This window comes from Caretta caretta, chromosome 7, assembly GCF_965140235.1.
Source record: "Caretta caretta isolate rCarCar2 chromosome 7, rCarCar1.hap1, whole genome shotgun sequence".
In the NCBI taxonomy this organism is placed as follows: domain Eukaryota; kingdom Metazoa; phylum Chordata; order Testudines; family Cheloniidae; genus Caretta; species Caretta caretta.
Window position 1 is genome coordinate 115767238 of NC_134212.1, and position 20237 is coordinate 115787474.

Here is a 20237-nt window from a genome sequence, read left to right on the forward strand (position 1 = left end):
GAGTGAATCAGAAGTAATTTGAACCCAGGAATGGTGTAGTTACTAATTATTTGCTCTACCCATTGGACTATGCAGCCTCCTTAGTATGCTACTGCCTGTTTAGGAATGGTATTTTGCTACAGTGAAGAATCCATTATCTGCTTTTTAAAATACTGCTTTCAGTTCACTTAAAAAAAAAAAACACAGAAAAAAATTGTACCTTTCCATAATAGCGGTAGGCATGCTGGACAATAGTTACTCATTTTCCACTGATCTCAGCCAGGCAGTATGGCATGGGAAGAAAAATGTCTTCCATTTTGGTAAAGTCCCAACCTAGTATTTGCAGAATTTGGTAAGAGACAGATAAGCATTTATACAGAAAAAACTCTTTCCGGTGAGATTTCAGTATCATGCCACAGGAAAGGCACCTGATTTAATCAGTGGGTTTACAAAATAGTCATTTAAAAGCCATTCAAGCCTGATCTATTCAGAACACATATGCTACTGAATGGGAAGTTGGTCAGCATAGTTTCACTAAATAGTTTTCTGGTAAGAAAGAAAGAAATATATAAAGCAAGTTTTACTTCTATATTATTCTTTGTCTTAGGCCTAACTTTCCAAAACTGAAAGTTAGTGGTTGTAATTTAAATGGCTTGCATACTACCAGTTTCAGTGGACAGCTAAGAAAATCTGTCATGTGAAACCTCGTCTCAACTATAGAGATACTCAGATTTAAAAGATCGAAGGGAAAACACCTATGAAATGCAACTGGAAAGAATCTTTGTTCCTTTTAAAAAATAAGCAAACAAAAAAGAGCGACCAGGCCACCAAGCAAATTCTGTTGCACTGTAACCTGTTTCTCTGCTCAACCTCAGATCCTTTTACTCAAGTCCTACGTACCATCCAGGAGAGTTGAAGATCACTATCCTGGGACATTTAGGCCCAATCACAAAACCAATAGTGCAGTTTTTCATAACAAATTTTCAAATGAGACCCTAGAAAGGGAAGGGGATTGACTAGATGGGCCTGACAGGGGTTCCACCAAAACATTTATCAAAGCTGTGTATGGAATACGGCTCGCCTTAAAAGTAACTTCCAGAATTTGGATTTCAGTAACTGTTTATCTCAGTTTGATTTAGTGTTCCTCCAAGAAATTTGGTTTCTAAGTATGAGTCCGATTCATGGGGCTTTGAATCTGTATTTGAATTCTGAAGAGGGTGTTAAGCATGCAAAGAGGGGTAAACCTGCAAATGGTCTTGCCCTGCTCATCTCTAAGTTAAATGTTATAACTAGTAAATAACACCAGGCAATCCCTATTTTCAAGCCTCTAGTATTATTTTCCCAAATAAATGTACTCCATTAGCCCTGCATATACATTTGCCCCTTTGAGCTACCCTTTCTATAGTGCCTTTCTGAGTAGGGCTTGAATCTCTCATTGATTTGCTTATGGAAAAGTTTTCATCAGCGATCTTTGTTCTTTTGGGAATTTTTTATGACCAACCAAGTTCTGGGGATAAGGAATATTTTTAGTTTTTCCCCTACCTCATTTAACAGGGTGTGATCTTCACTTCCCCCAGACATGCTAAGGACAAGGTAAGAAATACTCCAGGTTGTAAATTTTCTGTAATTTTAAGTGATTTTGCCTGGAGACTTTGAATGGTAGGGATGGTAATGACCTGGAGGGTCATTTTACACTCATCTTCTAGATGGGGCAATGTGTTTGACTATATTGCAATTTCTATTTTAAGGTGGTCTCGTTTCTCTAGTTTTATAGTGGCTTTTACAGACAGTGATCATCAACACCTGGAGGTGAATTTCTGCCCTTCAGCCACGTTTTCCCAAAGGGATTTTGACAGATTGTTTTACTCCTAATTTTGAAAGTGTAACTCAAGGTATATTAAGTGGAATCTGTTATTTGGAACAGTGATTAGGGCACAAGCCTAGGACTTAGGAGACCAAGTTCAGTTCCCTACTCCACCAAAAGGCTTTAAAAAGACTTCTTATATCACCATTGGCAAGTCACTTAGGGAATTAATATAGACACTATCCGTAAAAATAGGGTTTCTAACATTTGCCAACTTTGCAGAGATGCTGTGGATAAATATATTAAAGATTGAGAAGCAATTTGAGATCTAATGAGAAGCACTAGATTGCAGTAGTAGTAAAGCCTCAAGTCGGAGAGAAGCTCGTACCCAGTGATGTGTCAAGTTTTGAAGAATCAGCTTTTTGGATCTTAATTCTCGAGCACAAACACAAACTGAGATTGTTAAATTACAGGATGACTACCATTTAAAAAAAAAAAAGATCTTTTATCCTTTAGAAGATAAGAGAATCTGTCATGACTCGGATTGCTTCAGTTTACAAAAAACAGTTTCAGATTGCAAGGGCTGTGAGAAATAATAGTTCCTCTTATCCTATTAAGACATTAGTTATCCTTAGAAACAACTATAAAAAAATGCTGAATAAGAAAAAATTGGATCATCAAAAGGTCCTTTGGAAGAAATGTGAATTCACTGCCACAAACAAACCAAAATCTCCTCTATTTTGGATGATGGCAGCAATGGTCTACTACAAGACTAACGGAAAAATGGGCGTTCTTTCCAAAGCATGTCTGGGGTGAAACATTTTTCTGCCTTGTATAATAATAATCCATCTATTAACCCTTTGGTTTGGTCTACCTTGATGGACCTCACCTGCTATCCTTATCCAGAATGGCCGACAGTCTCCACCATGGAAATCAAAATTTTGATAAAACCAATATAATAAAGGGACGATTTTATCCCAGCAGAAGTCTGTAAGGACTATACTGTTTGATGGGCCCCTGCGTTAGCAAAATTATTTACTAATAAAAATAAATAGGGATTGTACTTCCCCACCAAAGGTGACAAATGACCCTAGAAATTATTGACCTATTTACCTTTTAGACATGGTTTTTAATATCCATACCAAGTATCTCCTGTGGAGATTAGAGGACTGGAAAGAGCTGTAATTTATTTGTTGAGGAACAAGCCGATTTCAGGAAGGACTGCTCTACCAACAGTTATTTTGCCCTCTCTGACCCAATTTATAAACTTTGTTCCTCCAAGAAGGGAAGTTTTATTCAGCCTTTGTTGATCTGAGATCAGATTTTGATTCCATTAAGAGAGAGTGTCTCTGGGATAAATTTGTGAGGACTTGCATAGTTTTTAAGTTACTCTCTCTTTTGAGAACCCTCCATAGCCAAACAATGGCCAGGGTTAAAGATATGATCAGTTAGGGTGAAAAGTTGAGCTATCTCCATCATTATGGGAGTCTGTCTGAGTTGCTTATTGGCTCTCACTTTCTTTAGTTTTCACATTAAATGAGCTTGCAGCAGTTTTAGAGGGGGAACAGTATATCCTGCTCAAAATTTTGGATTAATCTGCATTGGTCCTTCTTTATGCAAATAACATGGTTTTGCTGTCCCAAACTATATATAAGCATTGCATAAGTTTACATGCTTCGGTGAAAAAGAATGATGTTTCTTCCTTGCTGTCATCATGAGAGTAGACAAGCAGATTCCACCCCCCCAGCTGGTAACTTTTCATGAATATCGTTCGAGGCATGCAGTATATATACACACTATAACAGAGAAACAGATTTCATTCTGCAGCTATTAAATATAATCACATTTCATGCTTAATCAGATTTCAGCATACATGCTTACAAATATTGGTCTTTCAAATACAATCAAGGTGAGTGAAGATAGATTTCAACTTTTTTTCTTGAAAAGCATGAAAAAAGAAAACTGTAGGTAAACTTAAAAAGTATCTTTGCCCTACTATTACTTGTTCAATCATAATGCAATGGAAGCTAAAGGAAAAGTAGGTAACATGTAATCCTGGGAGATACAGTCTTTCAGTTCTTACAGTGCAATGGTGGAGACAGCTGTTCAGAATCATTCCCACAACAGAAGTATTACTGTCTACTCTTATTTCATAATCAGGAACAGATTATAAATTTAGACAATAGGAAAATATAGCTACATCTCTTGATTCATATATGTTTCAACTTAACCTACCCATACCCTCATTGGCTAAGAACAAAGCTTAGGAATAGACCACAGCAAGCTTAGAAGACCACACAGCACAACACTCCTGCCCATTTCTGGTACAAAACTTAGCCTATCAAAAGTGATGTGTCCTTTAGTTATTAGTTTTTAGAATATCTTGATAGTTAACTGCAAAAGAACAAAGAATGGGCAAATTACTGAAGTGTGCTATAGGGCCAGTATACACTGCCTCCTCTCCCAAAGCTCTGTGCAGACTGATTCTCTCAGAATTTACTATGCATAGAGGAGGTTTCCCCCCCGCCCCAAACAAAATATCAGATTTACTGGGGAAAGAATTGGATGCCACAGGATGGATGCAGTGAGCAAATAAATCCGTGGTTCTCAGCCCGGGGGCCGCTTGAGACCCAATCACCTCACAGCTGCAGCCCATGTGACATCGTCACAGCCATACAGGTAGTATATATATTGTGTGGATGCAGCCCACATAACACACAGAGAGCTGCTTATGCAGCCCATAACAATAAATGGGTTGAGAATCCCTGAAACAAATTAAAAATACAACCGGTAACAAAATGCTTTATCTCAACCAGGAGCAAGAGTTACACATTTTACCCAATTTTCCTACTTTTTTAAAAAACAGATTTCTAATGCAGTAATTCATGACAATCACATACTTGCACATGATAGGTATCCAATAATATGCTCTATTTGGTGTCTGTCCTTGTACTGTGTACCAGCTGCCTTCTCCTGCAGGTAACAGCAGACCTGCTCTCCTCTAGTCAATGCAGCTTAAGGAGAGAAGCACCCCAATATTCAAAGAATCATGAATGTTTTGCAGCTTTCTGCTACTAAGTACACACACTTGATAAATACTGGCACTATTAAAGCAAATTAAACTACTTGGTAGCATGTGCCATGGAAAGTGCCTACTTATTCCTGATGAAAACGCAGCGACAGACAGCACCCTATGCAAGTACAGATATGGTAGTATTAATACTTCATAAAGCCAACCTGGTGATATAACTACTAGCAGAATTAGCCCATACAAGTGGAATCTGGCATTTGAACATAATAAAAATACAAATAAATACTCCCACAGCAGGTTCAAAAGGAGCTTCTTTTTACATGTCTCCCTTCCTCGTTACATCATGAGCTTTCCTCGTTAGATCATTTAGCTTCACCCACAGACCAAAAATATGCTTGACATTGGAAGTTAATCCAGAGTCTATCCAAAATGAGTGAGCCTTACTCCTAACACCAGGTAGGTACCATAGTGGTAAGTGACAAAGATGCATAGATAAAACCAAGGCTTCTCAGTTACTTGCTGTTCTTACAAAAAGCCTTCCACATGTTGGTTAGTGCTGGAGTAGAGTCACAAAGAGGACTTGGGATTCCTTACCGAACAGTTCAACAACTGCTTTTAGACTATTTATTGGAATAACAGATTACCAAATATCATATTAGTGTCCTTCCAATTTTTTTCAGGCAAAAGAGTACGTAATGATTGCAGGTCCCTCAAATAGCCATTTAAAAAAGAAAATCCACAAGTGTCCTCTGTGCTAGTAATGTCAAATATCCAGATTTTTTTTACCATGATGTTGTTGTCATCATAAATATATACATTTATATTTAGGTCCGAAGTTATCCTTTTCATTTCATAATGTCACGATCAGCAGGTCATTCCTTTATGACATTTACTGAGCAACAGAAATTCTTATCCAATGTTAACCAATTTATTCTCAGAGAGGATAATACCTTCTGCATAAAAGGTTAATTTCTTATCTGCGAACAATGATTTCTCAAAGCCAGCAGCGAGAGAGACTTCACAGAGGCCTACAGCTCCATTAGTGGCAGTTTCTCTCTTAGTTGCACAGAATTACGCAAACAAATTGTTCAGGCTTGCTTTTTTTCAGCATTTTATGTGAACTGTAATACTGTTTGGATTCTAAAGACCTGAGGTAAACAATAAGCGTTTGGAGCAAACAAAACTAAGCCACACAAATACTATTTTCTAACAATATGAGAAAATTACTTTAGCACATTCTGAAATGCAACTTTATTAAATGTGAAATTTGTGTACTATACAGCCAGGTTATCATCACAGAAAGTAGATGCATATATAACCGGAGGGCTAACCTACATGCTATCTCTTGTGCTTCAGAAAGACAACCTCTTAATTCTCAAGTACCCTAGAATCATAAAAATGCAGGGCTGGAAGGGACCCGATAAGTCGTCAAATCTAACCCTCTGCTCAGAGGCAGGATCAAGTAAAATTAGACCATCCCTGACAGGTGTTTGTCCAATCTGTGCTTAAAAACCTCCAGTGACGGCGATTCCACAACCTCCATGGGAAGCCTATTCCAGAGCTTAAACTATCTTTATGAAGTTTTTCCTAATATCTAACCCTGTGGTTTTCAATCTGTAGTCCACAGTCCCATGGAGCTCTGCAGACTACGTCTAAAATTTCCCAAAAGGGTCCACACCTCCATTCAAAAATTTTTATGGGTCCACAAGTGAAAAAGGTTGAAAACCACTGATCTAACCTAAGTCTCCCTTGCTTCAAGTTCATTACTTCTTGTCCTACTTTCAGTAGACACAGAAGAACTGATAACAATGCTCTTTAAAACAGCCCTTAACATATTTGAAGATGTACCAGGTCCCCCTTCAGTCTTCTTTTCTCAAGACTAAACATGCCCAATATTTTTAACCTTTCCTCATAATAAAATTCTAGAAAACCTAACATATTTCTATTGCTGTCCTCTAGACTCTACGGTGCCCACATCTTTCCTGAAGCATGGCATCAGAACTGGACTACTGTGTTTTTTTGAAAGCATAAATACCATCAAAATAGCATTCCTACAGATAGAAAGTTAAGAGTATAACCTTTTACTTGAGAGATCATTTATTTTAGATGTCACCCTTGTTAAGGGAGTCTAGGAGGCTGAAAGAAATTACTTATCCAAAGCCAACTCTATTCAATCAGTTGGCATTGCACTTTGACCCAGCTAAAAGGCAGAAAATATTGGTTACCACAATTAACCCTTAGGCATCATAAATGGCATAAATAAAAGCACTGTCAAATTCTGTTACCAAGAAGGAAGCAAAATAAAGTGAATTAAAACAAGAAACATTTTTCCAACGATAGTGCTTTGATCAGACAGTACAACTGAGCAAATCTATGTACCAAGACTACAAGTGGTAGCAATTTAGGTCAATGGTTTGTTTTGTTTTTCTATGGTAGCCCTTAGTTTAAAAGGAAACTTTTTAAATCAGTTCTGTTATTAGCAGTTTTTGTTCACATTGATTATTGAATCCAAGCCTTGGCATTAATCACAGACATGTTCGGTAATTGCTTAAAGCCAATAATTGCATTAAGCACCTGTCTAGTAGCATTAGTGAGGAGATCTAAAAACAAAAGCGTGAAAGAAAAATGAAGTACATTAAATTAAGATCATCACTAGGATGAAAATGTTAAAAGAGGATTTTCTTTTTAATCTTCAGGGAAAATATCATCCAAATTTGTATGTATTATGATGCACGGAGAAAAATAAGTCATTAAGTCCATTTCTGCTCATTTCAACAAGTGATGGTAGAAAATTACTTTGCACAGAAAACCAAAATTTGAATGATTTGTCACCAAAACACTTACAATGTAATTGCCTTGTACTAATACTGTGAGGGAGAGAGAAAAAAAGAGAAGGTCTGTTATATACTTACATTGCTCCAATCATCATAATATCAGAGCACCTAGCAATCATTTAATTTATCTTTGGAACACACCTGCGAGGTAGGGAAATAATAGTATCACTCTTTCAGAATAAGGATACCGAGACAGAGCTATTAGGTAACTTTCCCAAGGTTACACAGAAAGTCTGTGGCTGAGTCAGGTATTGACCCCAAATCTCCCAAGTTCCTGCCTACGGTTCTATCCAAAGGAGGGATCTGACTGTGAAACAAGGGCTCCAGCTGTGTAAGCAAACACCATGAATTTGCTTTGGCCATATCACCCTCTTGTATCCCCATGCTCAGGAGTAAAAAAGCATTTCTAAAGTATCATAAAATGTATGACAAGAATATGACACAGTCCCAGCACTGGAGTGTGTACAATTTAAACAGAACTCATCAACTAGTGCTCATAACAAGCAGTAACAGGATCACTGACATAATTACTTAGAAAGGTTAGGAATGGAATCACTAAATTCAGCTCCATAGCCTAATGCTCAGGCTATATTTTTGAAACTAGTAGATCAAACTCATAATCCAATTGTAACAGGGAGCCCAAATCCCCCACAAGCGAACTGCTGTTCACCACGTGGAAAAAACCAATCACAGGTGCAATTGAATACCACATCTCATTGTCCCCTCAGCCACAACTTAAACTACACCCCAGACATTTAGGCAAAGAGAAACCGAAAGCTTGTTTGCTGGACTGGCAAAAAACAAAATTTATTTCCATTTATTATGAAGCTCCTTCCTGAGTAATTACTAGGATTCAACAGGGAGCCTTATTAGCTATACTGGGAAGAGGAGGAAGGAGGAAAAACAGTTCAGACAATTAGGAGCTTCCCTGACTTTGCCTGGCTTGAGAATTCATGAGAATAAGGGCCCATTTCAGCCACCAGAAGCAAGTACAGGCCATCCAGTGAGGTCAGTAGGAATCACATGTGCACAATCAAAAGCAGAACCCAGCCCTTAGCCTAAAGAACAAGAATACAAGCAATAAGACTTGTATACTTTAGTTGAAGTGCTCCAAACCTCCCACACAAGGTGCACAGATGAAATTCTCATCATGCTACATATTACGAGAAGTTAATGCTTTGATGAAAGGCTAATATGACATTACTCATGTTGATATCAATCTAACAAACATTAGAAAAAGAATTTGCACTCTTATACTGCCTTCCCATCCATGGATGTTATTACAAGCAGCATTTCCTCTCTCACACACACATACTCCTCTTACATAACTTGCTGCATAAATACATACAATAAATAACTGCCCTGAAATTCTGGGCACACCCAAGCCACATATCTGGATATTTACCATCTGAAATCCATTATTTACTGTTCTAGCACTTATATTTTTCCTTCTTATAATTTCTGCATTATTTTTTATCATAAGAAATATGACTGTTGATCGTGGGAATACTATAAAACCCCATAGATGTTTATTGGAATGTGGTGTCTCAGTATATCCAATATCTAGACAATGTCTTCTAGGATCAATATCCAGTACTACCACCAAATCCCAGTAAGATATCAGGCATCTCACTTAACAGCTCCGTGCCTCCATTTACCCAATATCTAATTCACAAGCATATTAGGCAGGTCATATTAATTAGGCTTTCTAGAGCACTTTAAGATCTTCCAATGTTAAGGCATTACAGAAATACAAAACGTTACCACACACAGATTTCTAAAAACATACCTCAAAGCCCCTTTACCACATTTGAACATTCAAAAGAGAGGACACTCCACCAGGGGGTGGGGAAGGATTTGCTTGCACCCCGCACAAACTCCACGCCTTCCCCGCCCCCATTCCAACCCCTTCCCCAAAGTCCCCGCCCCAACTCTGCCCCCTCCCTGCCCCGGCCCTGCCTCCTCCCCTGAGCATGCCACATTTCCCGTCCTCCCACCCAGCCGCGCAAAACAGCTGTTTCGTGGTGCAAGCGTTGGGAGCTCGGGGGGAAAAGCGGGCACTCTCTCGAGTGATCAACATTCACTCTCTTTCTTGATCAATTCTTCTTTGGGGAAAAATAATAATGGCAAAATCCCAGACGTTTCTAGATATTTAAAAATTTCTCCCAGACGGCAATTTAAGAACCAAAAAGGGGGACATGTCCGGGAAAATACGGATATTGGTAACCCTACTAAAAGTCTACTACAAAGGTACAGAGAATATGTTACTTAACAGAAGATTGTAATGTTTGATACATTTCTGCTTGTGTTTCATATTCTAATAAAAGTCTCACATTACTATGGATAGGACATTATTTCTGAATACTGTATACGCTGAATATTACATTAATGGTACTTTCATTTTTTTGTTCCACAGGAATTTTCATATAACATTCAAAATTTTGTGACGTACCAGCTCTCTTGCTTCTTCTAGCTGTTTCTCCACATTTGCAACCATCTGCTTCTTCTCATCTAAAATAGAATTATGAAGAGAGAAATAAAATTTTGCTCTTCCCAGCAAAAAAAAGTTATGTATACAATTTTAGAAAAACCTTATCTGTGCTAGTTCTTAGTATCTGACACAAAGGATCCTTTTTGGTGTAAAATTAGTGTATAAAATTGTGACATACTGTGGTGCAATCCAGATTAGTGAGGGGCTATGTCACTCCTGCCCTGAAACCTTGAGTGCCTTATAATACGTTGCTGGTATTAGCTCCCACCAGGACCGCTCACAAACAGCCTTCCAGCATGCAAGTCACACCCTGAGTGTCTGTGTGTAGCTGCAGCCTGCCAACCACACTTGGGTTACCCTCTGGCTCTCACCTGCTGGGTGACCACAACACACGCCCAATCTCAGATTCCCCCCCCCCCCCCGAAATGTATGTCATATACTGTCCAGCAGTCCAAATATATGAAGTCCATTATTCCTTTAAGGTAATAATATACACGCAATTTACTACCCTAAATGGAGTAACCCAGATACTTCAATTTAAACATACTGGATTAGATGAAACAATAAAACAAGTTTATTAACTACAAAGAGATAGATTTTGAGTACAAGCAATGAGGCATAAAATTCAGAAATGATTACAAGAAAATAAAGATAAAATGCTTTTTAGTGCCTAACTTAACAAATTACAGTATATTAAATTCAAGCAAAGTTTTTCATCACGTTTCCAGCACTAAATGACCAAACTCCCGTAGAGTTCAACTGCTCCTTTTGTCTCCTCAGGTGCAATGAGGGAGATGGACAAGGAGAGAGAGGAATGCCTTGAGGTGTTTGCCCTTCCTTTTTATAGTTTTTAATCCCTCTCTGAAAAGCATTTCCAGCTGAGAATCAGGAGACAGGCAGTCTGCTGGAGGAAGGAGACTCCATGCTGTTTCATTGATAAGATGCAGATCTCTTTGCCCCTTTCTCCCTTTCTTGCCAAAGAATGGCCACTTGGTAAGTAACGGCCCATCAGCTTTGTTGACACCTGGCTAGGGCGCCAGTCCTTTGTCTTTGAGGAACAGGTTTAACCACTCCCCAGACGTATCTGAGAAACGTACTTCAGTCATGATTTCAGTTGATGTTCATGTGACCAGGTGCCTGGGATGAGCCACAGTGCAAATGCCATACTCAGGGCAGACTGCAAGAAATAGGGCAGACAATTGTCAAAACTGGTGGTTTATTCTATAATTAGATTCACCAAGCCAGTAACAAAAGACCTTCTGCAGTAACACACCGGTTAACTACAAGCCAAACACAGTCCCCCTTAGACATTCCAGCCTTTGGCTCCCATCCAGATAAAGAGGTCTAATATTGAAAACCTAATTCATCATATGTGAGTTTCTTACTAATCCCAGAGGATCACACACATACCATCAGGTCAATATGAATCACAGATCTTACCCAAATATGATGCTGTCAGTCAACCCTCAGAAAGCCAACTAAATATTTATTAATAAAAGAAAAGAAGGGAGTTATAAATGGTTAACAGATCATATACATACAAATGATTGCGAAGTCCTTACATCAGGTTTGAAGCAGTGATGGAATAGACTGCTGGCTTATAAAGTCTTTCTGGTAACTTCCAAAAGACAGGAAGGTCTTCAGTCTATAGTTCAGGATGCTCCTTTTAGTTGTAAATCCACAGACCATACAATTAGCGCAGGAAAAAGAGGCAACATGGAGATGTCTCAGGTGTCTTTTTATATCCTCTGCCATGTGCATGGAAATGGACTGTCCCAAATGAAGCCCATAGACTGTGTGTGCAGAAAGTTACTGGCCCAAGATGGCGTCCAGGGTCACATGAGCATATCACCGTTTGCTGATTCACAGTATGTGGCCATTGGCCCCTTGCTGTCTGAAGCATCCTCAGGCAGAGCTATCTGGGCAGGATGAGTTTCTCCTATGGCCCATTGTGTAAGCTGAGTGTCCTTGATTGGCCATCAATACATAGCTGTCTAGACATGATGTAAATTTATCTAGAGGGTGTCATCCAGGAATACAAACACAGGTTTAAGATACAAGCACATAGCCAATATTCATAAACATCAGATACAAAGCTGGTACTTGCCTATAAACAGTATAATCATGCTTAGCAAAACAACTTTTCCATTGACACCTTACATGATACATTTTGTATAAGATTTATGGAAATTATGTAACAGTGATATAAATTGTCAGCTTTCTTATATACAAAATCACAGTTCATAACTTTATACATGATGGTGCTACATGCATTTTACTGATTAGTAAGACTGAGTTTGTCATGGATTCTGTGACTTTCCGGGACCTTCGTGACTTCCGCAGTGGCCGGTGGGGCTGGCTAAGCCCCTGCGTCAGCCACACCGGCCGCTGCTGGGGCAGTCTTGGGCCGCCGTGTCCCCCCCTTCCCCAACAACAACAGGAGTTTGGGTGTGGGAAGGTTCTCAGGGATGGGGCGCAGGAGGGAGTGAGGGCTCAGAGAGGCACTTATCTCGTGGGGGAGAGGGGCTCCCCAGAAGTAGCAACATCCCACGGCTCCTAGGTGGGGGCGCAGCCAGGGGGCTCAGCACACTGCCTCCGCCTGCAGGCACCAGCCCCCTCAGCTCCAGTTGGCCATGATTCCTGGCCAACTGGAGCTGCAAAGCCAGGGCCTTCACCTAGGAGCTGAGGGAGGGGGAATATTGCCACTTCCAGGGAGGCGCAGAGCCAGACGGGGAGACTGACATCCCTGCTGACTGTGCCCCCGACCCCCAGCACCAGCAGGCGTACTGGGCCGCACACCACTGCCTGGGTCACCACTGCCCCCCACCCCGAGTACCCACAGAGGCCCCTGTGATCCACCCCCACCCACCCAAATTCCCGCAGTGCCCCCCTGGGCCGCCCCTCCCACCAAGATTTAGTCAGGGGTATATAGTACAAGTCATGGACAGGTCTTTGGACACAGGCTTTGAATTTTTGTTTACTGCCCGTAACCTGTCCATGACTTACTAAAAATACCCATGACTAAAATGTAGCCTTACTGATTAGCGTGTTACAAGTTTTCAAATGATGCCTCACGTGACATGCCTTGTACAAAGTTTATGACAATTGTGTATAGGGTGTGAATACAGGGGTGCATTCTGTCCTCATGGACTGGGACTAAAACCAGGATCCTCTCACTTCAAGAAAAGGCAAGAGGCTTTTAACACCAGAGCTAAGGGAGATGATCCTCTTACTAGTATTACTAATAAATCCATTATCTCTGCGTGGGTCAGCCACGACACAACAACACGACACAGACATGCACACAAAGCCCGCATACCAACTGAACAATAAAATGTTAAATTAGTAAATTTTAAAAGGGTGAAAGACAGTTAAGAACTATGCAGTCAACTACAGAAGCCATCAGGGTCTCCTTCACAGAAGTGAACTTGCCAGATCCCCCGAAAAGCACTATAGCCCAGCCAGTCTTCAAAAACAACACCCACTGCAAAAGACCTTTCTAACTTTCAACTAGTCTCAAACATTAGGCAAAAATCAAGTAAGCAGTGACAACCCAGATCCAGCTAAACCAATGGCAAAACTCCAAGGATTCCCCCCCTCCCCATGCTCATTCTAAAACACTTCTATTTTCAAAATTGTAGAAAATGGTATTGTCCTGTCTAATTAACATAGCTGATAAAAAAGCACAACACTAGAGTAACTGCAACATTTCCTCTTTACAGCGATGTCTGAGGCTTTTTGTTAATAAAAACAGTTTTTACCATATAGCTTTAGTTTTTTCAGCGTGAGTTGCCTTGTGTTCACAAATGATGTTTTCTCACTTCATCTTGATTTTTATCCCATTACGTATAACTAATCCAATTTGGAAGTGACAACTATTTCAGAATGAGTTATACCACTGCAAGGGTCATGGGGAAGCATCCCCAGTTTGAGTGAACTATATCACTTCAGGTAGCCCTCCTACTATTCATTTACTCTGCATTACTTTACATCTGGGTTGTTACTCTATCTGGTTACCTGTGCGCCTTCCACTGCTCCAGGTTCATCCTGACTGGAGACACCCCCCCCCCCCCGCTTTGTTTACAATTCACTCATGTCAAGGCCACAGACACCACTTCCTCATGATCCCATCAGGAGAGGGATTACTTGCACTCGGGGTAGAGAAGCAAATTCAGTCTCATCTTTCCAGTAGCTGCCAGAAAGCAAAGATCGACCATTAGAGCAAATACTGGAGAAGGGGTGTTCCCACACCACACCATCAGGGAAAGCCAAAAAGCTGCAAAAGAATTGCAAAGTCACCAAAGACAAAACACCAGACCTCCAGTAACATTCCTAGCACATGTGCATACTCTGAGGAGCTGGACGTGATTTTTGCCTGAGATGCCATCACAGAATCCCAGTAAATTTTGGACAGTTTGCCATGATCTGTGATGAGGCAGAAACTTTTCAAAAGCCATACAGCCAACCACAGACCCTGACCAGAAGCAAATGAACCGGACAGCCAAGATCTCTTCAGTATGCCTGAAAACCAGCTGGAGAAGCCAGTGATGACGCAGTCAGAGACATGGATGGATAGGAGGAAGGCTGTCCACCTGCCACTGAGAAGACCTGGATTCAATTTCTGCTCCACTACAGACTTCCTGCGTGACTTTGGGCAAGTCACTCAGAGTATCCTCTACACTGTAAAAAAAGACCTGGGCAGCAAGTCTGAGAGCCCAGGTCAGTGTCCTCGGGCTCAGACTGTGGAGCTAAAAAGAGCTATGTAGATGTTTGGACTCAAGCTAGAGCCTGAGCTCTGAAACTCAATAAAGGGAAGGGTATTGAATTCCAGGCTCCAGTTTGAGCCTGAACATCTACACTTCTATTTTTAGCCCTACAGCCCCAGCTCAGGACAGCTGAGCCGGGCTCTGAGACTCACTGCCACAGGTCTTTTTTTTTGCTGTGTCAATGTTCCCGAAGTCACTTTGTGCCTCAGTTCCCCATCTGTAAAAATCACTTTCCTACTTCACAGGGGTGTTGTGAGGATAAATACATTGAAGAGATTGTGAGGTGCTCAGATAGTAAAATAACTGGGGCATAAGATACCTCATGAGACCCAGACAAAAACAGTGACAATGCTGGGTAGGGAACCGCATCCAAAAAAACCCTTAGTGGGCTATATCACAATTATCTGTCCTCTGGGTTCCTATAGCCCCTCTAAACCAGCTTTTTCTTCCAGGGACTGGTTGCACATTACTAGTTCTGGTGGATTTTACAGCAAAGGGCAGTCACATTCCACCTCTGGGCAACATCTTCCGTCCTCTGCTCACTCTGCTTTTCTCTAGCTCCCACAACATGCCCAAAACAGTGCCAGGCTGGAGAATTAAAAGTAACCTCCTCCCCTCACCCAGTCTGCCACACAAATATATTTAATCTGGTGCTTCCAGAAAAGGGCACCATCACTTCACTTCCCCATGCACCTTGATGTTTCCAATCCCTAGTCCTCAACCACCTCTGCCTGTCCTTCTAGAGCTGAGCAAGATGGTGACCAAGCAAAGAAAAAAAAAACAAACAAAAAAAAACACATTACACCAGTGCAGTTTTATTGTAGTCAAAAACATAGCAAGGAATATACCAGTCAAAAACGCACTTAAGACCATAATTTGATCATGACCTTGAGCTATGTTAGATTTTAATACATGTGAAGTTAACCGAGGTAGGCTGGGCATTTGAGATCAGAGAGGTTCTTAGTCATTTCATATTGCATAGATTCTATAAGGTATTGTGGCTGCAAGTGTTACAAAAGGCATCTCAAGCACTCACTAGTTGCAGGACATAACATTATTAAACTTACTGTAGTACATGTATTGAAGCTGCAAAATCCTATTTATTTCACACAGCACTTTGCACTGATCAGGCAGTATTAAAATGAGAAGTTTAGGTAAAGATAGCAGTCTAGTTTGGTGCACACGTTACAAGATAGTGCTGACTTCCGAGTGCAACCCATATAGATAGTGTTTCCCTTCCATTCCAGCTGTTCATAATGTTCTGAAGTCTCTCCACTTCCTACCCTTTGGAGAGGCTCTCCCTTGCTCTCACAGCCGTTGTGCATTGTACAAAAGGCAGATCTTTCTCTCAAGCGTCCAGCCTTGTCATGAGTCGCTTCCACCCTCCTTTCGGTCTTCCAAATGCATACTCCAGTCATTCTGCAGCTACTCATGGTATAGTTAAGCAGCTCCTTTCGCTATTCAAGTGTCCAGTAAAAGGATTAGCAAACCATGGAAGCGAAGGGTGAGGTGGGTCTCCCAGCATAACAGATAGAATTACAATACCATTAACGCCCATAGTGGCTTTGGAAGAAAAAATTCATTTCATTACAAAGAACAGGGAAGTTTCTAAAGATCCTGGCCCCGTGGCACTTTCCAAACCATCCTACGTTATGGTTAACAAGCCTGCCATAATGACCAAGAAGGCCTTGTATAATCATGGATAACTTTCTCTTTCTGTTGATTAATTCCAATGCCTGGTGGTGGGGTCAGGCATGTGGCTCCCATCAATGGCCCTTATGCAATATGGAAACCACAAGTGTTCAAAGTCATCAATAATAAAAATAATCTCCAAGGTTTATTATCCAGGATAGTAGCATCCTCTTAATAACAGCATACACTTCCATGACTACCACACCAGCAGTAGATTTATCAACACCAAATCGGTCAGCTTCTGACCACCAGCAATCAGGGTGTTGAGGCCTCCAGATGGTGATGGCCACATGCCATTCCACACCGAGGAAGTCATTGGTGATCCAGCATTGCAAGCTGAGGATAAGGTCTGTGCAGGTTTCCAGAAAAGCGGCCTCTGCATCCTAAAGTTCTGCAGCCACTGCTGGTCAACCCAAGTCTGCAAGAGTGTCCTGTCTCACCAGTCAGTACAGGCTGGCTGAGCCCAGAAGTGGTGCTCTACTGAGGAAAGCCAATTCAGGAAAAGGTCATGTAGAAGTATTGGCCAGGTTTCATCCTCTTGCTCCTCCATCAGCATCCGCACGACATCATGGTGGTTCCTGTGGTGACATCTCCTCCAAAGCCTGCATGAATTCCAATACATCTGGAGCACCCTGTTTGCATTAATGATGGTCAGAATCATCATCCTCAGCAGTGCTTTCTTCGTGCTGCCTGACAGCAGTTTGAAAAAAAATATATTTTTTTTTTAAACTCAGTTTGAAAATGATGCTGGCAAGATGTCTATTGCCTCCACTGCCAACCACATGCAGATAAAAATCAACTGTGTGTGTGCACAGAAATGAGACAATCAGCACCATTATAAGGATTTCACAATGCACACAAGACATTTACATGGAAAATGCAAGTGATGTCAAAACAAATTAAATATACTAGATTAGGGACATTTCTCAACCAATATAATGGTCTCCATTTAACTTTTGTTAGCAATTGGCTTTCACCAGTCAGCTTGCTCTTTAACTTCTTAATTACTGTTTACTAATAAAAGCCCTAAATGCTTAAAGATTTTACAATAGGTTTTCTAATAATGTTAATCCTCTATCACTAAATTTAGATTGTGAACAGTAATATTTCACCAAGAAAATCTTAATTTGAACCAGAAGTTGCTTTGATTTTTGTAATTTTATAATGTCATTGGTGAATGGCTGGAAAAATAATTAATCTTCCTGGTAATAAGTTCAGTTGTTCAAATAGAAAGAATATATAAATGACAAAGTCATTTTAAAATGAAGTTTTACCCTGAGAAGCGAACAAAGAAGAAATCTGCTCCCTGAATGTATTCAGGATTGTATCTGCTTAGTAAGACATGTTTTAAATTACATTTTACTCCCATCTTATTCTGTTCTCTCAAATTCTTATGATGTACCTAACACCATCATAGCCTTGCAAAGGCATCACATCTATAAGAAAGAGGGCTGTCTGTCTGTAGGCTCAGGAAAATAATGCAAAACCAGTTTATATGTGGGAAGTAGTCTTCACTTAGAGTTGCTCATGCCAAGCTACTGGCCAGGTGGCCTGGACAAGCTTAAGTAGTACAATTCTTTAAAAAAAAAAAAAAAAAAAAAAAGATTTTAAATAAAAGTTTGAGTCCTACCAAAAATGACAATTTAGGCCCTTCCCTCCCCTTCCCTCCCCCCATAACTAGCAAATTTTTCAAGTCCTGAAATAACTGATCCTTACAATTCCCAAGTAAAGAAGGCAAGCAGGATTTCCTCTTTCATTTAATACAAAAGAAAAAAGCACACCCAAAGAAAACTGAAGAAGAGGTTGAGAGACTGTTTGCCTACAAATATATAGCATGCCAGGCAAAAGTATTAGAACTCAGACAACAGACAGTGTTGAAAGCATGTAATGGTTTTAGCACCTAGATGCTAGAGCTCTAGAAAAGCATCATCAGTCAGGGATATTCTCCTTTGGCTCAAGCAGCCAAACTGCTATTAGTATGTTTTTGATTCACATCCTAGGAGCAACAGAGTTCTCAGACACTAAGGAACATTAATAAAACATGTGACGCCATCAGCTTAATTTCCTTAAGACCTGTTGGGGCTTCACAGAAAACCTATTTAGAAGTCACTTCCCTGATCCAAATTTTCTGGGGCTTTTTTAACGCAATTTGCCTTCACAGAAGATATTTTTTCCTCAAGAGGTCTTTTGTTCCTATGGCTTGTTGGTTCCATAATACCACACAGCCTTTGTTAAGTTCCCAGCTGGGACACTTGTGTATTGTGACAATAAGGACTGTTCGTTGAGTCATCCTTCTAAATGAAACAATAGTATCCCAACATCTGTTAAATTCTTGAATGCTGAGAAAAAATTAACCAGAATTCTCCCATTCAAATCAATTCAAAGGGAAGCTTCTAGCAGGTCCATCTCGTGCAGCAGAAGGAAACAAGGAGGTCAGCAGGATTCAGGAGCTCTGCCATATAAAGGGAAATTTGTATTATGCAGAAGCAGCACGACTACACCCGCCACCCCCATCCTCTTGCTTTCAGAGTGGGGGAGAGGGCCATTAGCAGTCTTTCGCAAAAGCCTGCTGAAGCACGCCACCTCACATGTATCTCTCCTCATCTTTTCGTATTCTTTTTAGTTGAACAACTGACATTATGCTAGGAAGATTAATGTATTTATCCAGCCAGTCTCCAATGATGTTATGAAATTACAAAAAATCAGAGCAATTTCTTGTGCTGTGGTAGTATCTACATAGCATCCAATCACAGACTAGGACCTTATTGTGTTAAATACTGTACAACCACAGAGCAATGCCTTTTTAAACAACATACTCTGTATCAGCCAGAAAATTATGGCCCATTATGGAGAAGATCAAACGATATGCTCTCAGTGGACCCTTCTGCTAGCTTTTAAAAATCTATGCATCCATGGTTACCAAAATACCCTTCCACTTGTGACCAGAGTGCAAACTGAGCTACTGTCCCCTTCCTGAGCCTGCAGGCAGCGCTCCAGTGCATCTGCTGCTGCTCAGACCTCCCCCCACCAAAGGGGAAGACGTTTCATGTTTAGCAGTCCCTTACTAGCTACGGTCTGACAAAGAAAGGAGGACGCTCCGATGCAATATTGGGGCAGGTCCTGATACGAACCCCTCGTCCCTCCGCGCGGTGGAAGGCGGCCGGTGCCTCACCCGGGCAGGAACCCCAGACCCTCTCAGATAACGAGGTGTCCGGGATACGTGCCCGGCACCGGCCATAGGGACTGGAAAGAAGCTGGGTCCCTCCCCACCGACCCCCCTCACGCACATGCCAGCCCACCCCCAGCACCCCGCCCTCACACTCCCCCCCGCCCCCAGTCTTCCCCTACTCCCCGCCCAGCCCCCCCGTCCCCGACTCCCTGCCCCCCGCGCACCCAGCCCCCTCACTCACCGCCCAGCAGCTTGGGCACCTTCCCGATCCTGCCCGTGATCTCCGCTGTCAGCACCGCGAAGTCCTGCTCGTAGCCCTCGAAGTCGGAGGACATGGTCGCGGCAGGGGTCCAGGCCCGGAGACGGCGGCGGAAAGGAGAAACCGGCCTCAGCTGCTCTCGGCCAAGAGGCTTCCGCGTTGTGCCACAGCCAAAAGCGTCCCTCCCGGCATCGGCAACCCCCGACCATGGT

General features: G+C 41.3%; 1 protein-coding gene across 12 annotated transcripts in view; it reads right to left on the reverse strand.

Moving 5' to 3' along the window:
* The window catches only part of VTI1A (vesicle transport through interaction with t-SNAREs 1A), a 340922-nt gene extending 320722 nt beyond the window's left edge, over positions 1–20200 (reverse strand). For all 12 annotated transcript variants that reach the window (XM_048857953.2, XM_048857952.2, XM_048857951.2 and 9 more), the window contains exons 1-2: positions 20008–20200; positions 10101–10159 (exon numbers count right to left, since the gene is read on the reverse strand). In XM_048857953.2, coding sequence (XP_048713910.1) covers positions 10101–10159; positions 20008–20101 — 153 coding nt within the window. In that variant the 5' untranslated portion in view covers positions 20102–20200. The remainder of the gene's footprint in view (positions 1–10100; positions 10160–20007) is intronic.
* Positions 20201–20237: the final 37 nt, after the last annotated feature.